The 22,026-nt window shown below is 33.9% G+C and overlaps 1 protein-coding gene and 1 long non-coding RNA gene across 2 annotated transcripts; both read left to right on the top strand.

Moving 5' to 3' along the window:
- Positions 1–8,121: 8,121 nt before the first annotated feature.
- LOC120089305 (NEDD8-specific protease 1) lies at positions 8,122–13,867 on the top strand. The gene is made up of 2 exons (XM_039046741.1): positions 8,122–8,271; positions 12,903–13,867. The coding sequence occupies exon 2, from the start codon at positions 12,924–12,926 to the stop codon at positions 13,632–13,634; it is 711 nt and encodes a 236-aa protein (XP_038902669.1). The 5' UTR covers positions 8,122–8,271; positions 12,903–12,923; the 3' UTR covers positions 13,635–13,867.
- Positions 13,868–14,122: 255 nt separating this feature from the next.
- Positions 14,123–16,981, top strand: LOC120088802. Its single transcript, XR_005485039.1, has 2 exons — positions 14,123–16,615; positions 16,765–16,981. It is a non-coding gene; the product is annotated as an uncharacterized LOC120088802 (long non-coding RNA).
- The last annotated feature ends 5,045 nt before the right edge of the window (positions 16,982–22,026 follow it).

The raw sequence follows: 22,026 nt of genomic DNA, 5'->3' as shown, positions 1-22,026 counted from the left end.
TCTTAAGTACCACTAAACCCTCTAATGAACAATAAACATAGTCTAAATATGATTAAACCCCTTTGAGGTCAAGAGATGGTGTGGCGCCACATTGTTCAAGTCTCAGAATCAGCCTTTAAGGGAGCAATTTATCTACTTGTCCCGACATTGGGAAAGGAGTGAATTCCTTCCTGTGTTGTGTTCCTGGCTCCTCAATCAGACAAATCCTCAAAATGGTAGGCTTGTTGAGTCGACGATCTGGCCACTCTCACCCATACAAATCAAAGGACTGCCCTCATAGGCAGGAGTTCACAACTCACTCAGGATTTAGGTTATGTTACCTATGGTCATCCTGGTGAAATGTAAGTCTCTATTATGAACGATGTTATATAATGAGAGTAAACATTTTGTGGTCCGGTCTTAAACAAACTCCTTTGTATAGAATATCCCCGCTCACATGTCTCCACATGAATTATCAAGATCAGATCATTTGTAGCACTTTACAACAATTGTAACACCTACAAAGAGGGCCATACTCATAGTGTCACTAGGATAAGATATCCAACCTTATCCATCTACTACAGATCGTTTAGATTATCACTTAAAACATGATCCACTCGTATGTCTCTACATACATGTTTAAGCTACAAGATAACCCTGGATGTTAGTTTATTGGTTTGTGGTTATTGCAACTAATTTTGAAATAAAACATCAAATATTTTATTACATAAATAAAATGTTTACATAATACAATTACAAACTATAGTTTTAGGGGAGATCTAATTCTTGGCCTCTTTGTGGTTTGACCCTATGCTTGCCACTTGTTCTACCTAGTAGTATAAGTAGTAGTTCGATGACTTATAAATATTATTTTTTTGTTTTGAGTTAAAGTCGAATTAACGACATTTATTTTTTAATCGAACAAACTCTCCTAAAGACTTTAACAAAAAATTATCTTAACGGGTTGTTTCGCTCACCAACATGAGTTGAGTTGAGTTTGTATAATATACCAACTAAATATTTGGCCCATCAACTTTAAATGTTTGTGGAGTTGAGTTATATATTTTACTAACTCATCACAACTCTCCCTTTTTCCAATATTTCCAATGGCTCCATCCATCAGCCACCATCGGTGACTATCGCTACCACACTCTAGGAACCAACTCCAGGCTCCGACAATTGATAGCTCTCAAAAAGAGCTATGATTCCTAGCTTAATTTGGGCTCGTTAATAGATTTTATGTGTTAATCGTCCTATTTTGTTGGCACTGAGCAACCAAGAGGTAGAATTAACCATTTGGTGAGAAAAGGAGTTAAATTGAAGCAATTTGGAGTTAATTTGAGCATCCGGACTTCAAAAGAGTGAATGACCAAAATGCCCCTGTTAGAGCGCCGCGACACTCATTATATGCCTAAGCCCAACGCTTGCACAACACTGAGTGGCAATAGCTACATTCGTAGGGCAGCGTTCCAAAACTTCCAATAGCGTTGCGATGCTACAGATTCTTTAACGCTACCCAGTCATCCGCGTGCACGTTTCTTCAAGCCCATTTGTAAGGTAGCATTGCAACGCCCATTCATAGGGTTGCAACGCTGCAATGATTTCTATAAATACTCTCTTCGATTTTTAGGTTAAAGGGATGCTGATTTTCATAAAGACTGAGGAGAGGACTAACATTATTCTTTTCCTTTTGAATTTTCAATATCAATAGGTTAGATTTATGTTTAATTTTGGATTGTAAGCATGGATTGGGTTGTATCTTATGGATTTGTCTATGGATTTTTTAGGTAAATTCCATCTAGTTTCTTGGATCAAGTATTCAATGTTAATTTCTTCAGTTTTCTACTCTTAATTGATGTTTTGCACTCTAAATTATGTTTTATTGAAATCTTCTTTAATTCTTAAATGCATGATTTTGAGGTTGACTTTTCACGGGTAATTGTACATGCTAATTGATTCTTAGTTCGTCACAATCTTGTATGAATATCTTGTTAAATTTATTTTTGCATAAGAATGTCTAGCTAATGTCACCTAAGTAGCAATAGTTAATTAGGAATTTGATGGCTATTCCTAGAATGTGCTAATTGCTAGGTTCAAAAATAAAATTGGTTAATTGAATATGGCTTTCCTGACAGTTAATCGACATAATTAAATCCTAAATTCGTAATGCATGTGTTTTTAGTTCTATATGGCCGCTATCGAACCCAATAGAATTTAGAAGCATGTAGATTAGTTATGATATGGTCTTTTCGACCTTAATTAATAATTAGGACGCTTTCTTGATTAGATTCATGCTAGTTATCCGCCATTATAAAGGCTAGTTAGATCGAATCGAGTGAGTAGTTGTGCATGCATAATTTGATTGCATAATTAATTGACAGAAAACGATGATTGAAATTGCATTTAATATCTATCTTGATCTGAGAACTAAATAAATCAATCCCTGACTACATTTATCCATTGCATTTAATTTCCTGCATGTTTTCAAATTAGTTATAAAAAAAAAAAAAATCAAAACCCATTTTTTACTGCTTTCATAAACAAACATAGCTTAAGAAAGATTTAATTCTCGTCCTCTCTATGGTTCGACCCTGCACTTACCACTGTTGCTACGTTTTTGTAGTAATAGAGTAGTTCGATGTAATTATAAATCTTCTTTTGTTTTGCGGTCCTTTTTTTGGAATTAAATGACACCGAAAAAGGCAGTCGAACAATAACCACTTCCGATGATAACTCGATGACCTAACTCCGGCGACCACTTTCACACGACCAACTCTGACGATCAATTTTGGCTCCAAAAACCACCTTCGACAAACAAACTCCGATGACTAACTTCGACAACCACCTTCATACGCTTCGAAAACCACCTTCGACTACAAACTTCGACTAAAATCACCTTCAATGACCACCTTCAAACTAGCAACTCCAACGACCAACTCCAGCAACCAACTCCAATACCACCTTCATGTGACCAACTTCGAGCTCCAACAACCACCTCTGATTACAAACTCCAGCAAAAATCATCTTTGATGATCAACTTCGATGACTATCTTCATGCGACCAACTTGGGCTCCGAAACCCACCTCCGACAACAAACTCCGACTACCAACTCCAATACCACCTTAATGTGACCAACTTCATGCTCCAACAACCACCTCTAATTACAAACTCCAATGAAAATCATTTTCGATAATCAACTTTGACAACCACTTTCGACTAGTATAAGGCTCATAATTGTTAAAAGTATGTTATAGGGTTGCTGATTATATAAATAATAGTATTTTGTCTACATTAAGGGCAATATTTATACATAGAAATTTGTAAAATATATTTTTATTCAATTGAATTCATATACCAAATGAGTGTTAATAATATTTGAAAAGGTATGTATGTAGTTGAATAGTATGTAACACTAACAAAAAAAAGAAAAAATTAAAAAAAACCATAAAATGAAGATTTTTTTTTTTTGAAATGATAAAAAATAGAGATTTGTTCTCTGATGATATTCTAAATTTAGAGGATTGAAAATGAAATTGTTGAAGAAATGTGGTGACATTTCATTGGCTGCTAAAATGATGGGGAGATTCAATTAAAAAAGTTCATGACAAGGTAAAAATACAAAGCAACAATAGGAAGAAGAAAAAAAGATGATGATGATGAAATTCATGGAGAAAAAATAGGAATCGAAAGTTTTGATTTCTCTTTGGTTTCTCATTTTATTTAACTATATTACTGCAAGAAATGTAAGAAACATAATGAGTTAATTATTGTTCATTACTCAAAAAAATAAGAAAGAACGAAAAACTTTAAAAGTTAAAAGAAAAGAATTGCAATCCATATTTATTCAACATAAAGATGGGTAGAATTATTAAATAAAAAAGCTTCAAAACAAAAGTAGTCATCATAAAAGTATATTATTTAGGTCCCGTTTAGTAACAATTTCGTTTTTAGTTTTTTGTTTTTGAAAATTTAGCCTATTTTCTTCCCATTTCTTACAGTGATTTGCATCTTTCTTAAGTAAAATGGTTGAGTTCTTAGTCAAATTCTAAAAATAAAAACAAGTTTTCGAAAGTTTTTTTTTTTTAATTTTCACAATTTGGCTTGATTTTTTAAACCATTGGTAAAAAGGAAATAATAGAGGAAGAAAATTGGGGATGGAAGTAATGTCTATAGGCTTAATTTTCAAAAACAAAAACAAAAAACTAAATGGTTACTAACCTTATAGTTCAAAAAACTGCATTAGATATCCTAGACATATGGACTCAACTTTACACCCTAAACATAGATATATGAATTTAGACCAAATAACGACCAAATAACTTTGCACCTTAAACACAGACACATGAACTTCACAGATATATGAATATTTCATACATCATATCTCAACCCAGTATCCAAACAACCCCTAAATTTTTTTTTTTTTTGAAGAATTCTTGAAGACTTTGAACTAAAAGCTTAACTAGGTCCATGAGTAATTTACAAAACATGTTAAAATACTAGTTTAAGACCATTCAAACACGGCAAGAAAAAGGCTGCACCCGATGCCTATATAGACAGTCAGAATTGCAATCGTTGAGAGGGGACAAATCTTCTGACCGGTTATATAACCCATTAGGAGTATGTTTTGTGTGTTTGTAAGGGGTGGGGGTTAGAGTTATGTGTTTGTGTGTTTGGTGTATATGCTGGGGTAGGGGTAGAGTTATGTGTTGTGTGTTTGTATGTTTGAAGTTAGTTAAAAGGCTAGGGAGGGGGAGTATGTTTATGTGTTTATATGATTTTGTGTGTATTTGAAATTAGATGAAGGGGTGGGAGTTTGTTTTACGTGTTTATAAAGGGTGAAGGTTAGAGTTATGTGTTTGTGTGTTTGGAATTGGTTAAAGGAGCGTATGAAGTACGTGTTGTATGGAGTATACAGAGTTATGTATTTGTATATGTGTTTATAATTAGTTGAATGAGTGGGAGATGAAGTGTGTTATATATTTCTATTTTTATTATTTGTTATGTCGAAATAGTTTATATATATAAGTTTGAAATAATAATCCTTTAACTTAAGTTTACATTTTGTCTTTATTAAGTGATTTGGGGATGTACAAGTTAAAGTTTATGCAGAGGAGCAACATGATGTGGTTTGAGAGAGGATCCATTAATTTTTGTTATGGTTGGCTTGTAAAAGTTGAATAGTTTAATCCAATTAGCTAGTTTTTTTTTTTTTTTTTTTTTTTTTTTTGTTAAGATATCATAAAACTTTGAATGGATCATTTAGGTTCTTTTTGTTAATCTTGTTTGGATGAACAAGTTGTGCGTTTGTAGTAATATAAAACATGTGTATTATTATTCTATTAGTATTTTGAGGTACTTAAAAATTAAATTTAATATCACAAATAAATTAAAAAAAATAAACAAATTGGCACTTTGTTTCCCGACGATGGACACATGGCATCGGTATCGGGAGTGCAAAACGAGCAAAAACGCAATTGGAGATCTGACGACGTCAAAGCAACCATCGGGAGATATACTCCCAACGATGTATGTACAACGTAGGGAATATTAGTACTCCCGACGAAGTAATATATCCATCAGGAGTATAATGATCTCCCAATGGTTGTTTTGACGCCGTTAGGAGGTCTTTTCCTGATCAGTCTACCTCGACAATTCTGCCGAACGCCATGTATGTCATCAAAAAATGAATGGCCAACGTGTTTTTGGGCTTCTCTTGACCATCTTCAGCATCGGGAAAAGGCCTTTTCTTATAGTAAAACAACATTATGAGAAACCTTTATAAAAATAATCTTGAACTCAATCTAATATAAAGATGAACTACTTACTTTGATTTTTAGTATAGTCGTACATTTCTAATTGCAAACAATTAATTTTAAACTCCATAATAAAATGGTTGAAACTGGCTCATTACACTTTACCTTCTCCTAAATGGGCGACTATGTACAAATAAAGGGGTCTCGTGAACGGATGAACTACAATTGTAGAGAAAATGAAATTTGTTATACTTTTTAAAGTTAGGTTTTTTTTTCCCTTTTTTTTTGGTTTTTTTAATACCATTTGTTGTTGTCATCGTATCTGAGTGAAATTACCACAACGGAACATCACCCATGCAAATTGTCTTCTTGCTCTCGCTTTCCTCTATCCCAATGTTCGATCTTGCTCTCTCATTTACTCTTGATCTCCTCTCTCTCTCACTATCTCTTGGTATCCTCACTCTCTTGCGTCACTGCATCTGAAGTTCAGATGGCCAACAATGATACTTTTGTAACGTGATAAATAGAAAAAGGAAAAATGGAGAATGAACGACCTAAATGGAAGAAGGAAAATCGAGAAGAAGAAAAAGAAGAGAGAAAAATAAAATTAAAGGTAATTTTGTAACTTTGACCGATGATGATGTAAGCAAAGGGCAAAATTCTCAAGCCTTAAAAATTGGGATAAAAAACCATTTTCGACTTTGAGATTAAGTCTATTATACAATTATCTCCAAATAAAGTCCACATTAATAAGAGTTATATAAGTGAAAACAATTATTTTCATTACTATGAGATCTTTTGGGTGATTTCACAATCAAAGTCAAGATAAATTATGCTAAAAATAGATATGTTATGGAGATAAATGAAAGTTCTTTGTTCTTATCAACAATCCCTCATCGTTTGTTTTACTAATTCAACACCATACACCATCAAAATTCAAACCTCCCATATTTTGGGTTCAACAAATATGTAAGATGAGATATTCAAATACCTCTATATCAAATATGTTCATATTGACAAATAGATGGTAAATAATACATACAATACTTTAAGTTAAATTATAAGTTTAGTCTATAAATTTGTTAGTATCTATTTTATTCTTAAAGGCCTAGTCAACATTTAATTTAAAGGGAATAATACATTTTTGGTCTCTAAGTTTTGGCTCTAGTTTCTATTTGGTCCCTAGATTTCAAAATGTTACACATGTAGTCCTTAAGTTTTGAATTTTGTTTCAAAATGTTACAACTTTACCCTTAAGATTTGAGTTTTGTTTCAATTTGGTCTCTAGATTTCAAGATTTTACATCTTTAACCTCGAAATTTCATTAAATACTTACTTTCAATTATTGACGTTAATTTCTATTAATCAATTAAAAATAATTAAAAGTGAAATTTTAAATTTAATTTTAAAAGTGACAAAACAATGAAATTTAATTAATTATAATTCTTTTAACGATTTTTAATTTATTAACATAAATTAACGGAAAGTGAGTATTTAGTGAAAAATTGAGGTTAAAAGTGTAAATATTGAAACATAGGGATCAAATTGAAGCAAACATAAATATCTAGGGTAAAATTGTAACATTTTGTAACCTAGGAACTAAATTGAAACCAAACTCAAAACTTAAGGATGTAACATTTTGAAACCTAGATACTAAATAGAAACTAAACCCAAAACTTATGAACCAAAAAGGTATTTTTCCCTAATTTAAATTATGTGTTTAACATGCATCTTAGGATAAATTCAACGTTTTTAAAACAAAAACATCACGATCCCATTTGTTTCATAGATTTTTCCAGGATTTCAAACAAATATTTAATATTCATATTTGTTTCACAGAATTCCACTTTTTAAAACCCAAGATATTATTATCGGAAGAACTTTAAAACACATGAATTTTTTAATACCCTACAAAACGTGAGATTTTTACGTCGAGAAGATTGAACAGAAAAAATTATAACTTAATTAATTAGTAAATTAATATCAAGTATTCACTATTAATTTTAATTAATTATTAAACACAAATATATTATTTAGATTTAATAAATTTCAACTAATATCTTTACCATTATATTTATACTATCTTAACTATTTAATATAAATTATTATTGTTAATTATCAATATTTTAATTAATTAAATTATTTTAGTAATTAATTTAATTATATTTAACTACAAAGTATTTATTTATTTTTTATTTACTTAAATAATTAATTTCTTAATTATTTACTTTTAATTTCTATATACAAATTATTGAATTAAATATGTATATTTAACTTTTAAATATTAATTATCCTGCACGTCTAAATATAAACACAAATATTAATTATTCTAGATATTTAAAACCTTGATATTCTCCCTATTTGATAATTCTTTTGAGTACAACAAATTGCACGTGGGAACCGACCTCTCCCATCCAAACTGCTTTGGAACTTTCGAGGTAATATAAAAGCTTCTGTATAATATATCGAAGTTTGTAGCAAAAAACTTCACTAAAGGCTCGGATCGGTTTCGGATTCAGAAATCTTCGGAGGCCTCTCAGTAAGTCTTCTTTCTTCTTAATCCTTAGAGATTACTCCACTGAGAATCCGATTGCTATGTGTATTTTCATTTTCTCCGAATGAACACTCAATTTATATATATTATTTATGTTGCGGATCGTTTCTATTGGCATCTTCAGTTTCTTGATTGTCGAGGAAGTATTATTGATGCTGGTAAAATCAAGCAGTTTAGGCAGATGTTATCACTCTAATTAGCCGGTAAAATCAAGTTTAGGCAGATGTGATCACCTTAATAAACTCTGTCCAAGATCCCTAATCCAGTATAGATGGCACGATTGTTTGTGCTTGGTTGTTGATCGACTATAAAGAATTTTAAATAAATTTGAAGACGAAGAGGTAAGAACTAATTCTGGCAAGAAAAGTGTGTGTAGCGTGTTTCTAGAAAATTACGGAGGGAGAGAGTAGCTGAAAATTTTCTGATTGTCTACCTAGTCGCTAACATGTATCGGGTGCTAGTTGAGTATGCTCGCTTTGGCAACTGTTGATTCATTTATTGATACCTTTCCATCTGGTTTCATAAGGTTGAAGTTATATTGATAATCTTTTAGGTTCTTTTTGCAATGTTTTCGTATTTAATTTTCTGTTTTTGAAATTTGAATTCTCTTTCGTAGAGGTTTCGACTATGACCTTAGAGCGAAGTTACTGATGTTAATGACGATTTTTTCTTTTCTTCTTTTAATGTTTTTTGGAAAAAGATGTTATGATTAATTAAGTTGGCTCGTTTTTCAATCGGGTATAGCTTAGCAGATAAGAAACTTGTTACTTTTAGCGTATAAGACACTTATTATTGATAGTCTTTGGCTCAAGTGCTGTTGGGTTGGAAGAATTAGTAATCCTAGGAGAAAGAATTTTCCTTGTTCTAATGAGAATTGAGACAGATAAAAATCATAAATGCAATAACTAAAAACTCCCCAAGTGCAGTAACTATTTCAAATCATGGACCACGCTTGGTCTTTTGCACATGCGAGGGAAAACTATCCTTGGTCATTGCTTGTATGCTGCGTTTCCTTCTTTTTTTGCCTAACAAGAAAAGCTTTCCATTAATTAGCACCTATCATCTTGAGATTTACTCCATGCTGTGCTAATTACATACAGAAGAGGTAGAGAAAGCATACCAAAATGAGCAGAGGAACTTGGTCTACTCAAAACTTCTTCCCATTTTTTCCTCCTGCTTAGTAGCTATACAATACTCTCCTGAGAAGTGTTCATTTGCTTTGGTAATGGTTGGCTACTTGGTTAGTTTGGTAAAAAAAAAAAAAAATCGGTTCAACTGTTTTAACTTTTTAGTTGACAATTCCTCCAGTTTTTTGGTTTAACTGTTTTAACTTTTTAGTTGACAATTCCTCCATAAATGGAGGCTTTAGGCTCTTGTGTTAGAATATTAGAAACTAAATTTATTTTGATTTAAGATTTATTCTCTCAATTCTTGGAGAGACTATAGGCTTTTCCATATGATACTCAAAAGAGTTGAAAGCACTGAAAGAGGGAATTCTCTGAACTTTAATGTGGTTGACAATGAAAAAATAGGTGGCCAGCAAAGCACCCACCACACTTTGAGCTTTTGTGTGAGAGACTAAGAGCACTAGTTAGGGATATATGGTAGGATTAGTAGGATATTACTTATTAGTAAGGGCTATTATAGGTAATTAGCTAGTGGGGTCTTGGTTAAAAATAAGAGGGGTTGGGCAACTTAGGGGATGGATCATTGTGGTGAAAGTTTCCATTGTGAGACTTTAGGAGAGAGAGAGAACCCTCTTGAACGACTATTAGTATATTGTAACTCCTCCTGATATTGCAATTTATCACTACCTTTATGTTCTTTGCATTTCTTTACATTTTCTTGTTAGATGGTATCCTAGAACTTTCCAAAAAGATGTTAAGCATTTGGAAAATATTGATGATGAACAAACCACAATTAGTTGAAAGAAGGGATGTTGACAAAAATGGCACATTTCAGTTTAGGGTTTAGAAAATGGTTCCAATTTTTAAAAACTTGTTTTTGGGGACCCTTTTGGAGGTGAAAAATCATAAATGCCCTCCAATAGGGTCCCAATGTTTGAACTTCTCCTTTCCCCTCATTTATAGTTAGTTTTTCTAGGGTTTCATTGTGTTTAAGCATGTGAGGAGGATTCCTGGATTAAATGTATGCTTAGGTGATTTTGGCATGTTCTATTACGTTTAGGGTAAAAAAAAAAAAAAAAAAATTGACTGAACTTGAAGGAAAATTGAAAATTTATTTTCTCCAAATCGAGATTCATCCCTAGAACTCAGTGTAAATCAAGACCAAAATTTAGTCCATGGCCAAGTTATGAGTTTCCACCGAGTTTTTGATCGACTTACAAATCTCAGTGTGAATCTCGGTCTGGATGTCCATCGAGATTCACGCTGAGATTTGAGACAAAAGCAGCATTTCAATGGTTTTGTTGAGGTTTTCAATTCCTTATTGTAAGTTCTAAGTCCATGCAGGGTTTACCACTATGGAAATGGTTCCGAAACTTGAACCAAATGACTACTTTCTGCGGCCTTGTTATGTTGTTCCCACCTAGGCAGAACCATTAAAAATATAAAGCCGAATCAAACCCCAACCAAATTGGGTATGTTTAGACAAACTGTATTTGGACCATTTTTAGATACATCCATTATATTTAATAATAAACTTTTTCATTACATCCTCCTTGGGGAAATAACGAGAGTTGGAATGATGTAATTAGTTTTAACCCGTCGAATCAGAAGGTTTCATTTGGTAATAAGGATTCTGATCTTGTCAATGGTCTTAGACATGCAACCATACCGAGTAGGAGAAATGCGGTGATGGTAGGCAATAGACTCTTCAAAACATATTTGAATGATAGTATCAATTGTGAGGATCTGGATAAGTTATACCCCAAACTAGAGCTTCAGAACGGAGAGGATGGAGTTAAGACGTCTATCTTTTATTTTTATTGAGTCAGTGCTGATGGGGATGGAGAGGAGGCAGCTTGTAGATACTAATTTGTTGAATATTATTGACGATTAGGATGTCTTTTGCAATGAGGATTGGAGCACTATAATATTTCATAAGACACTGAAAAGTCTTAAGGGAGCATTGATGGGGGGAAGGCTGCGTGGAGGGCATATCTTGACCTTGGTTATATGGGAAGGATGAAGGGGGCATATACGGATTTGGGTTATATGAATTGCGAAATGATCCAAGTCACTAGCTATTACCGTTTGTCTTTGGCACATTGGATACGTAATGAGGTATTACAGACACCTCTTCCTATGTCAAGAAAGAGTGGTCATCCTCATCGTCTCTAATAACAAATGCATGGGTTTTAGACTATAATTGTACCACATATCTTATTACAAGGTCAATCCCATCAGGATTTATCTTGCCTATTCTATACACTCTGCCCTAAAAATTTATGATATTTGATTCTGTCAAACCCTCTTAATTCCCCACCTTCGTAATTCTCTTCACTCTCTTTCAATACCCCCTATACACATCCACACACAAGGCATTATCTGCAATAAAAAAATGAATAAAAATAGGGAAAAAAAAAACTGGGTAAACCATAAAAACATAAAAACTCTGGTGTGAATCGCGGTGTGAATCGGGTCAATGTGAATAACTTAGTCCAGATCTCGGAGCAAATCATGGTTAGAAAAAAGAACTGAGATGTAGGCCAAGTCACACAAATCTGATCAAGTTTTGGACTGATATTTAAGCAATCTGAACTAGATTTACCCCGGGTTCCATGAAATTTTAACAGAGAATCATGAAATTGAACCGAAATTTAAGTTCTCAAACTGAGATTTGACCGAGATTTTTGAATTTTAAACAAGCTTTATATGCATTTCAGCCAAAAAAAAAAAAAAAAAACTTAAATAACTTTCACGATAACACAACAGAGTTGTGTATAGATACCTCCTTCGTGGGAAAGATGTTTGTCTAAATAAAACTTGGGATAGATAAAAAAACGAGGTTGGTGAAAAAATTAAAGGAGTTGGTTGAATAGTTTGGTGAAAATTCAAAGAGAAGTTGGTGAAAAAATTGGAGTGTAAGGGATATGAGTTTTTTCACACCCTTGCTATCATCATCCTCATCCTCATCAACAAAGAGTCCCTAAAAACAAGTTTTTAAAGATTGGGTCCATTTTAACCATCATGGGTTGGTCTAATGGTAAAAAAGGAGACATAGTCTCAATAAATGACTGGCTAATAGATCAAGAGTTCAATCAATGATGGTCAACTTACCTAGGAATTAATTTCCTACGAGTTTTTTTGACACCCAAATGTTGTAGGGTCAGGCGGGTTGTTTCATGAGATTAATCGGTGTGCGTAAGTTGGCCTGAACACTCACGGATATTTAGAAAAAAAGGGGTCAATTTTCCAAACTATTTAGAAAAAAAAGGGTCAATTTTCCAAATCATAAACTGAAATTGGCCATTTTTGTCAATATCCCGTGAAAGAAGGTCAACATAGTGCCTTTATGTGACTAGTGAACTTTGTTAGTACATTTTTATTTTATTTTATTTTAAGTACATAATTATTACTTATTGTGAGGTAAGACTAGCTTCCTAAGAAAAAGGATGCATACAATTGGTATTCACGTTCTTTCCTTCTTCACAGGGATTGATTACCTGATCTGAAATGGGGAAGTCTGAAGGAGACGAGAAAATCTTAAGTTACAACGATGTTGTACTCCGAAAATCCGATTTGGACATCCTTGGCGGTCCATATTATCTGAATGATCGAATCCCCGAATTCTATTTCAGCTATCTAAGCACAACCCATCCTTCCAAGGATATTCTTCTATCTCCACCTTCAATTGCTTTCTGGATAATGAACTGCCCCGATGCCGAGAGTCTCGACGATTTCCTAAAACCTCTCAATCTTTGTGACAAGAAGCTTGTAATCTTCCCCGTCAATGACAACAATGACGTTAGTAAAGCTGAAGGTGGAAACCACTGGAGTCTTCTTGCATTCTACAGAGAAGCGAACGTATTTGTCCATCATGATAGCCACAAAGGGATGAACAAGTACCATGCCAAGCGACTTTACAGAGCTGTGGCTAGATTTATGAGTGCTGACTCGAATTCAACGTCGAATCCAAGTTATCTGGAATGTGTAGAGTCTCCGCAGCAAGTAAATGGATATGATTGTGGTGTGTATGTTATAGCTATAGCAAGAACCATATGCAGGTGGTATGAGCAAAGGAAAGAAGTTGATAGAGATGGGTTGTGGTTTTCAGCGGTGGTGAAGGAGGTTAGTCCATCATTTGTTACCAATATGCGTAGCGAAATATTGGGGCTAATAAGAAGTTTAATGGCTGTGAAGGAATATCAACCGGCTTCTAAATAACACATTGTTCATTGTGTTATTGTTAATTTTTGCTTACGGTTCCATTTTAGTGCTGGATTTGTGTTGCTAATGGAGACAATGGGTTTAGTTTGAAATGATCGACTCAGTCTCAATTGCTTCGAGGATAAAAAATCCTTTCTAGCTCTTTCTAGTTCCTCATGTCCCAGAGAAAAAGGGGTCGAAATTCGGATAAAACCCATTTTTTGAGTAAACGTGAATTTTTTTTACTCTCCCAAACTAGAATATTAAACATTTCAGGCCAAGAATACATTAAAAAAATTTCACAAATAGGGACTAAATTATTATAAATTCTAAAATATTTAGGCTAAATTGTTATTTATCAAAATTTTAGGATTAAATTGTTATAAATTTGAAAGTATAGGGATTAAATCATTATTATTAAAAAAGTTGACTAAAATGTGTTTTTTTTAATCTAAATTATAAGTGTGATCCATTTGAATATTTTAATTTCAATTTGGTCTCATAGATTTAAACAATTAAATTTGATATGGTTTTAGAAGTTTTTATTTTATCATTATAACTTAGTTTAACTTCACAAATTGTTTTTATCTATAGGGACGTGACTTTTTTCTTTATAAAAAAAAATTATGTTGTAATGAAATGGCTAGTATCTTGGCTACTTGAGCTAGCTAACTATGTTGAACTTGAAGTTTAAGTTGAAACAAAGTACAGAAGAAGAGTAAGACGGATAAAGATTCTTTTAGGAATAATTTCTGGAGTGCGCTAAATTAGAACCAAACTAGAGGAATCCAATTAAGAAAGTTCTACTCAATTATAGGATTAACTTAAAAACTTTTAGAATCATGATTGATGCTAACAAAACTCGAACTTACTAAATTAAAATGTTTTAAATTTGCAGTATATTTTGTTTAGTATCCAATTTAAGGACCGCAGATTTAAACTTCTAATCTCTTAGACGAGAGTACGAAAGTGTAGGTCGTTGAGCTTTGCCCTATATATATATGTGTGTGTTTATATGAAACTAAGTCCAAAGTATATAAGACTAAGGGGCTGTTTGGGTCCAAGAGTGGACTGGTAACCCATTCCATGTTTGAGGCTCCAACTATTTTTAGTTGAAGCTTCAAAATTATATTGAAAGTCAACTCTAGTGAACACTGTTTCCAACCCCATGAACTGTACCTCCACTATTTGCAACATCTCCCTTCTCCTTCGTCTCTTCCATCTCCTTTCTTCTCTGAAAGAAATACTCAGATTCAAGATGTTTTTCCTTCTCTATTTACTTCTCTGTTCATTCCACCCCTACTATAACTTTTTTGTTTTATCTTCTTCGTTGATTTCACTCCTCATATGTGGTTTTCGTCTCTTTCAAGCTTGTCAGTGCCGTCTTCAGATCTAGTTTCACATCTCTTCATCTCTATCGGTTCTATCATCGTCGAAACCAGATCTGGATCCGTAGTCCTTAAATTTATTTCGTCTAACCCTTCATAGATCTGTAGATCTACGTTTATGGTGGTACCCATCTTACATGTTTTTCTCTAAACCCTTCACAAATCTGGATTCACGTCTCATTCATCTTTGTTGATTGGGGTTTTATCCGACTTCCTCCCTCTCGTTTCCATTCTAAATGTGTTCGTTCATTCTTCCCCTTGCTGTTCCAAACCTTTGATTCCCTTTGCTGCATTATTCAATTTTCTCACTCTGTCATTTCAGTCTAAATTGTTTGGTTGAAGGACGATTGTGGTTAGTGGGGCATGGAGGTTACTGTTTGGAGAGTATTAGGGGGTGAAGGACAAGTTGTGGAGCTGGGGGGGGGGCTATAGGTATTTGATGGATTTCTCACTTCAGGGTTTCTCTGTTTGATTAGATAATTTTCATTCTACTGATGAAAAAAGATGGATTTTCTCTGTGCAATGTCCATTGTTTTGTCTATTTTGGTCCCTATTTGTCTATAGTTTGTCATTTTTGGTCTCTGTTTGTCCATTGTTTGGCCATTTCCATAAATTTTGGTGTCTGTTTGTCCATTGTTTGTTCATTTCAGTCTCTGTCTATCTATTGCTTGTCCATTTAATAACTTTTGGCCTTAGTTTGTCCCTGTTTATTGTACATTGATTGACAGTGGTTGTTAGGTACTGTTTATTGTATTCATCATTGTCATATCTTTTGTTTTTAGAGTGATTTATTGTATATTGATTGACAGTGGTTGTTAGGTATTGTTCATTGTATCCGTCATTGCATATCCCCTATTTTTAGGATGGTCTATGGTATATTGATTGACAGTGATTGTTAGTTACTGTTTATTGGGTAGATTTTTGTCAAAATCATTGACTTTTATTTATATGTGGGTCCCACTTAAAAAATCGGTGAGCCAATAGTTCACACAACTATTATATATGGTTTAACTTCACTCTAACTTTAGACCAAACTCATTCAATCTACTTGCTTAATGCAATTGTTATGTCATCTCTTTTGTCTCCACTGTTCTTATCATGTGCTTCATTTCATATTACCATGAACTTCTATACATCTTTTGGTTTCTATTGTCTTTGTTGTTTGTTTTTGATTTTCAATTCTTTTAACTTGAATGGAATGATTTACCATTGTTTGTCTCTGGTTTAAAATCAATTGTTGGTCATTCCATCTACATTGTTGATTTCTTTTTTACCATTATTCATAATATTATCTAAAATTCAAGTTTCAATGAATGAATTTCATAATTCTAAGGTTGGACTCTATTCCGTTCATTTTTTCTTTGACTTTATAATTATGGTCTCACTTGCCTTCAACTATAAGGACAAACACATTCCATCTACATCATAAATGTAATTGGTATGTCTTTTCCCTCTTTCTCCAACATTTTGTTATCACAGGTGTTGACTAGTGTCTTCCTATTGTAACTTGTTTAGTATAATACTGATATTCTTTATTGTAACTTGTTTTAGGGTTGGTCTTGTTATGAGTCTGCCGCATCAAACACTGTTTACCAACTATATCTTGCTAAGGTGATAACTATCTGTCATCATTATGAATTTGAAATTATCATTTTACTTTATGTAATTCATTTTGGGGTTTAGATTACACACTTAGGTTACGCACTTTTCTTTCTTACTTATGTTTGTTGCTAATCATTACTTTTGTGTGCTCTTGTCAGGGTGGACTATTAGCATACTCGAGCATTGCTTAAGGTTCGTTAACATGAATTTGTAGCTGTTGGACGTATTCTCATATATTCCTGTTTATAGTTGTTTGTATGATTAAAATAGTCATATATGTTTGTTTCATATTTGTAGTTGTTTGGATGAATTTTATCTCACATAAAAAATTTGTTATGTTTGGATGAATAACATGAATTTGTAGTTGGATGAATATTTGAAAGATTTTTATATTTGGATGAATAACATGAGTTTATACTTGTTGATATGTTTGAAGGAATAACAATAATTTTTTTTAAAGAACACAAAAAACCAGTGTTGTTTAATATGGTATAAAAAAAGAACACAAAAAACCATTTTTTTAAAAAAATTGACAATCAATAATCAATTGTTTTTAGAACAACATGAAAGAAGAACATAAAAAATCAGTTTGTTGCATTATTTACTAAAAAAGGATTACCAATTTATAGTGTATTCGTTTTTAGAATAACATGAGAAAGGAACACAAAAGATCAATTTGCTGATTTTTTTTTAAAGAAAAGAGTCACAATCAACATTATAATCGTTTTTAAAAGAATGAATATTGGGTACATACAAAAGCAATGTTGTTTACTATGAAATAAAAAAATTTAAAAAAAAAAAAAAAAACTTAAAAAATCAGTTTGATGGACTTTAAAAAAAATGTTGTTTAATATGGCAAAAAAATAAGTTTGTTGGATTTGTTTTTAAAAATAGAGTATCAATCTATAGTGTATTAGTTTTTTAAAAAACCTAAAAAGAGAACATAAAAGGAAAACAATGTTGTTTAATATGACATTAGAAAATAACATATAAAATTAGTTTGCTGGACTTGTTTTAAAAAATAGAGTACCAATCTATGGTGTATTTATTTTTAAAAGAACATAAAAAAAATGTCGTTTAATATGGCGTTAAAAAATAACATAAAAAATCAGTTTGTTGGATTTGTTTTTAAAAAAATAGAGTACCAATCTATAGTGTATTTATTTTTAAAAGAACATAAAAAAGAAAACATTAAAAAAAAAAAAATAATGTTGTTGAATATGACATTAAAAATTAACATAAAAATTAGTTTGTTGGACTTGTTTAAAAAATAGAGTACCAATCTATGTATTTGTTTTTTAAAAAAAAAATTAAAAAAAATTGTTGTTTAATACGACATTAAAAAATAACATAAAAATCAGTTTGCTGGACTTGTTTTAAAAAATAGAGTACCAATTTATATAATCTACGGTAATATAAAAAGAGAACATAGAAAATCAGAGTGTAATTATTTTATGATCTAAAATTTATCTTTCAGGACCAAATCCAAATTTTTGAGTACATAATGGACCCAAGAGAACTAGTTACGATATTAACAGTATTCACAACTTCACAATGTTAGTTACTTTTAATATTAGAGTTATTATTGATGACCATAGGAGAGTAGAAAACACATCACATGACAGTAGACATTGTATTAGACAATTAGCATACTTTCAACTCATTCATGAGTTCGACTTATGTTGTCGTCAAAGTACAAGAATGGATAGAAGATGTTTTGCCATTCTATGTCATTTACTTAAGACAACAGGCGGATTAGTTGGAACTAAAGTTATAGATGTAGATGAGATGGTTGCCATGTTCTTGCATATATTATCTCCCAATGTTAAAAATTGGATAGTTCAAAGAGAATTTGTACGGTATGGTGAGACTGCTTCTAGGCATTTCAACTTCGTTTTATTAGCGGTGTTACGATTACACGATGTGTTGTTAAAAAAAAATTTTGCCGATCATGAACTCATGTACAGATCAGAGATGGAAATGATTTGAGGTACAGTTCAAGTAAAACAATGTCAGATTGACATGACTTATTTGTTAGGTGAACATATGTGCATGAATATTTCTTATTTTGTTCCGTTACAGAATTGTCTGGGTGCGTTAGATGGCACGTATATCAAGGTAAATGTCAGTACAACTGATCGCCCAAGGTATAAGACAAGGAAGGGTGAAATTGCAGCAAATGTACTCAGTGTTTGTGATACAAATGGCGACTTCGTATTCATCTTATCAGGGTGGAAGGATCCGCAGCTGATTCTTGAGTTCTCAGAGATGCAATATCACGACCTAACAAATTGAAGGTTATGAAAGGTAACTAGTTACACATACTATCTTTTCCTAGTCATTGTATTTCTAGTATAAGGTTTGAAACGGTTGGGAGTTCAATGGGGTATTATTATTTATGTGATGTCGGGTGTCTCGATCTAAATTTGAGATAGTAGATTGTGAATCCACTTGTGTAGACAGTGAAGTGGCGACACGTGAGTGTCGATACACCTGGCAAAGATAGAGGACTAAGAGAAGTGTCATGATGCAACCAGGGAAGATGGTGCATCATTCAACACACCAACATAAGTGGGCAAGCATGCCATGTTGAACATTAAGCAGAAAGACAAGTAACTATGTCATCAGTGGTGTCGGTGATAAGCTTAATAGAGGCTAGATGGGGCCCTGGGCCGTGACCTCGGAAGGTGGGGTTCTGTCGTGAGTTTGGATAAGCAGCTCTAGAGTCAGATGCATATTGATAAGATATGCAAGCACGTTTAATTTCATGTCAATTAAAGTTTAGACGGGTGCTTTACGTTGGTGAGTGATCGTTCGCCACATTTCATATGCATGGATGGCAAAGAGGAAAATGTTCATAATGCACTATAGGGAGCGGCATGGTGTCAGCTCTCCACCACCTCTGGGCCCTGTAGCCTAAGTGAACTACCCCATGGCACATGTGTGTGTCATGGCATGGGCGAGTGTTACAAGACAAGTGTCTTAGACATCTTCCATCGAGAATGGGATCTCATGGATAGTGTCAGACGACACCGGTGTGCCAGTATTGTGCCCCTTCCCATGGGCCAGAGGTTCAATGTAGCACTCGGTATACCATTTTGATTTGACAAGGACTCGGAAGAGTCTAAGTCTCGATTAAATCTTGATGGATGGATATCCAAGAAGTCCCGAATTAGATTGTTGCCCATGGGTCGGTTGATGATGGTTCTCGATAAGCGTGTCTAAATATGAAAGAGAAAGCTGATGACTTCCCGACACTTGGGATGGAATCCTAAAGTATCAGTGGGACTCGATAGTTCTCGGTTGGCTCAATACTTGCCTGAGTTGTCCCTGTAAGTATTGTAATGGCCCAGTAAAGCCGAGTAGGCGACCACTAGGCCGATAGAAGCCCAATAGGTTTCGAAATAGGCCGATAGAGCCCAATAAGCAATGTTATGTCTCGGAAAGCCCGATAAGTGTTTGAATCACCCAGTAAGCCCCGATAAGGGGTTATAAGCCTGTTTTGTTCCAATGAAGGGTTAGAACTCATCTCAGTGAAGTTTCGAAGTGATGTAGAAGAATATGGGACGTGTTGTTGAGAACCAAGATGACGGAGAGAGATGCGACGTTGCATTGTGATGACCTTAGCCTCATATATGGGCAAAGTCAAGCCTCAAGACGTGGCCTAGAGTAGAGGCAAGTCGGCTAGAGTTGCACATGAGGGAAAATACATGTACAGGCAGCGTGTATGGATGAATGAAGTTCAGTTCCGCATGAGTTCAGTTCGGTTGAGGATGGAATAACCTCACCTAAGGTCTGACGAAGCTTCAAAGGGTTGAGGAAAAAGTGAATTGGGACTTGAGCATCCCTTAAAACTAACCAAGATCACGAGTGAATCATGGTGCCACACGGTTGGAGAAGTACGATCGTGACACTAGGTACCGAAATGCAAAGGGTTTCTTGGCACCATATAGTGGCGAAAGATATCATCTTTCAGAGTGGCGTAGAGGAGGTAATGCACCAAAAACTCCACAAGAATTCTTTAATATGAAGCATTCTTCTGCACAGATTGTCATCGAGAGAACGTTCAGGTTGTTGAAGAGTAGATGAGCAATCTTGCGAGGAAAATCATACTACCCAATGCAAATCCAATGTCGAACCATTATGACATGTTGCCTTCTGCACAATCTTATCAACATGGAGATGAACAACAGTGAACTAGCTAAGGATTTGATGAGGTTGATTCAAACTTTGCTACAACTAGGGGGTGAGTTCAATTACATTAAGAGTTCAAATGAATGGACCCAATGGAGGGATGACTTGGCACAATAGATGTTTACTGAATGGGAGTTGTCTAACGAGTAGTGCCTTTATGTTTCTTTAATCAATTGGAATGCTTATTTTCTTAGTCGTATGTTGTGAAATGACTTCATTCGGAACTCTCTTAATATCATTATGTTTACTATATTTTGTACTTCATTTCACTCATTAATTATGTTCCATACTTTTGTTTGTTGTTTAATTGTATTAAAATGTATACGTATGTACATTACAATGTCATGTTCCTCTAGAGCCCCGAAGCACACTTGGACTAAAGAGGAAGAAGCAAAGTTGGTCAAGTACTTGGTGACATTGGTCGCATTTGGTGGATGGAGATCAAATAATGGGACGTTTCGATCTAGGTACTTGGCACAACTACAATGGATGATGGCTGAGAATTGCCCAACTGTAATATCCAAGGATCGCTGACTACAGATTGTCGAGTCAAAACCCTGAAAAAGACTTACCAAGCGATCGTAGAAATGAGAGGATCAACTTGCAGTGGATTCAGCTAGATTGAGGATTTCTAATGCACACTGCAGAGCGAGAGTTGTTCGATGGATGGGTGAAAGTGAAATTTTGTCTAAATTGTTTTTCGAATATTGGTAACCTAATCATAACATCAACTTTACTCTTCGTGTAGAGTCATTCTGTAGCAAAGGGGCTTCTACACAAGTCGTTTCCATACTATGATGATCTGACCTATGTCTTTGGTGAGGATCGGGCTACGGAAGCACGGTCAAAGACCTGTGTGGACGTCGTGTCTAACATGCCAAACCATATGAATGATGGTGTTCCTGTTGGTGAATCACAGAATCTGAACATCCCCACGATGTCTAGTCAGGGAATGGGCATGTCATAGGATAAGATGCATGGAACATGTACTAGTCGAAATATTGAAGGAGAAAATACTTCGAGAGGAAGTAAGAGGAAGCGAAGTGGAAATCAATATGAAACGACAGATATTGTTAAGAATGTGATAGACTTTGCAAATGACCAACTGAAGGTGATTGCAGAACGACCGAAAGAAAAGCTTGCAACAGAGGTCAAACTGTATGCAGAAGTCATGGAAGTCATGAGCCAACTCCAAGATATTCCTAAATTACATTTGAAGTTAGATT

This window comes from Benincasa hispida, chromosome 10 (genome assembly GCF_009727055.1).
Source record: "Benincasa hispida cultivar B227 chromosome 10, ASM972705v1, whole genome shotgun sequence".
Lineage (NCBI taxonomy): Eukaryota > Viridiplantae > Streptophyta > Magnoliopsida > Cucurbitales > Cucurbitaceae > Benincasa > Benincasa hispida.
Note: the sequence above shows the minus strand (reverse complement) of the source record. Positions and strands in the feature narration are given on the sequence as shown.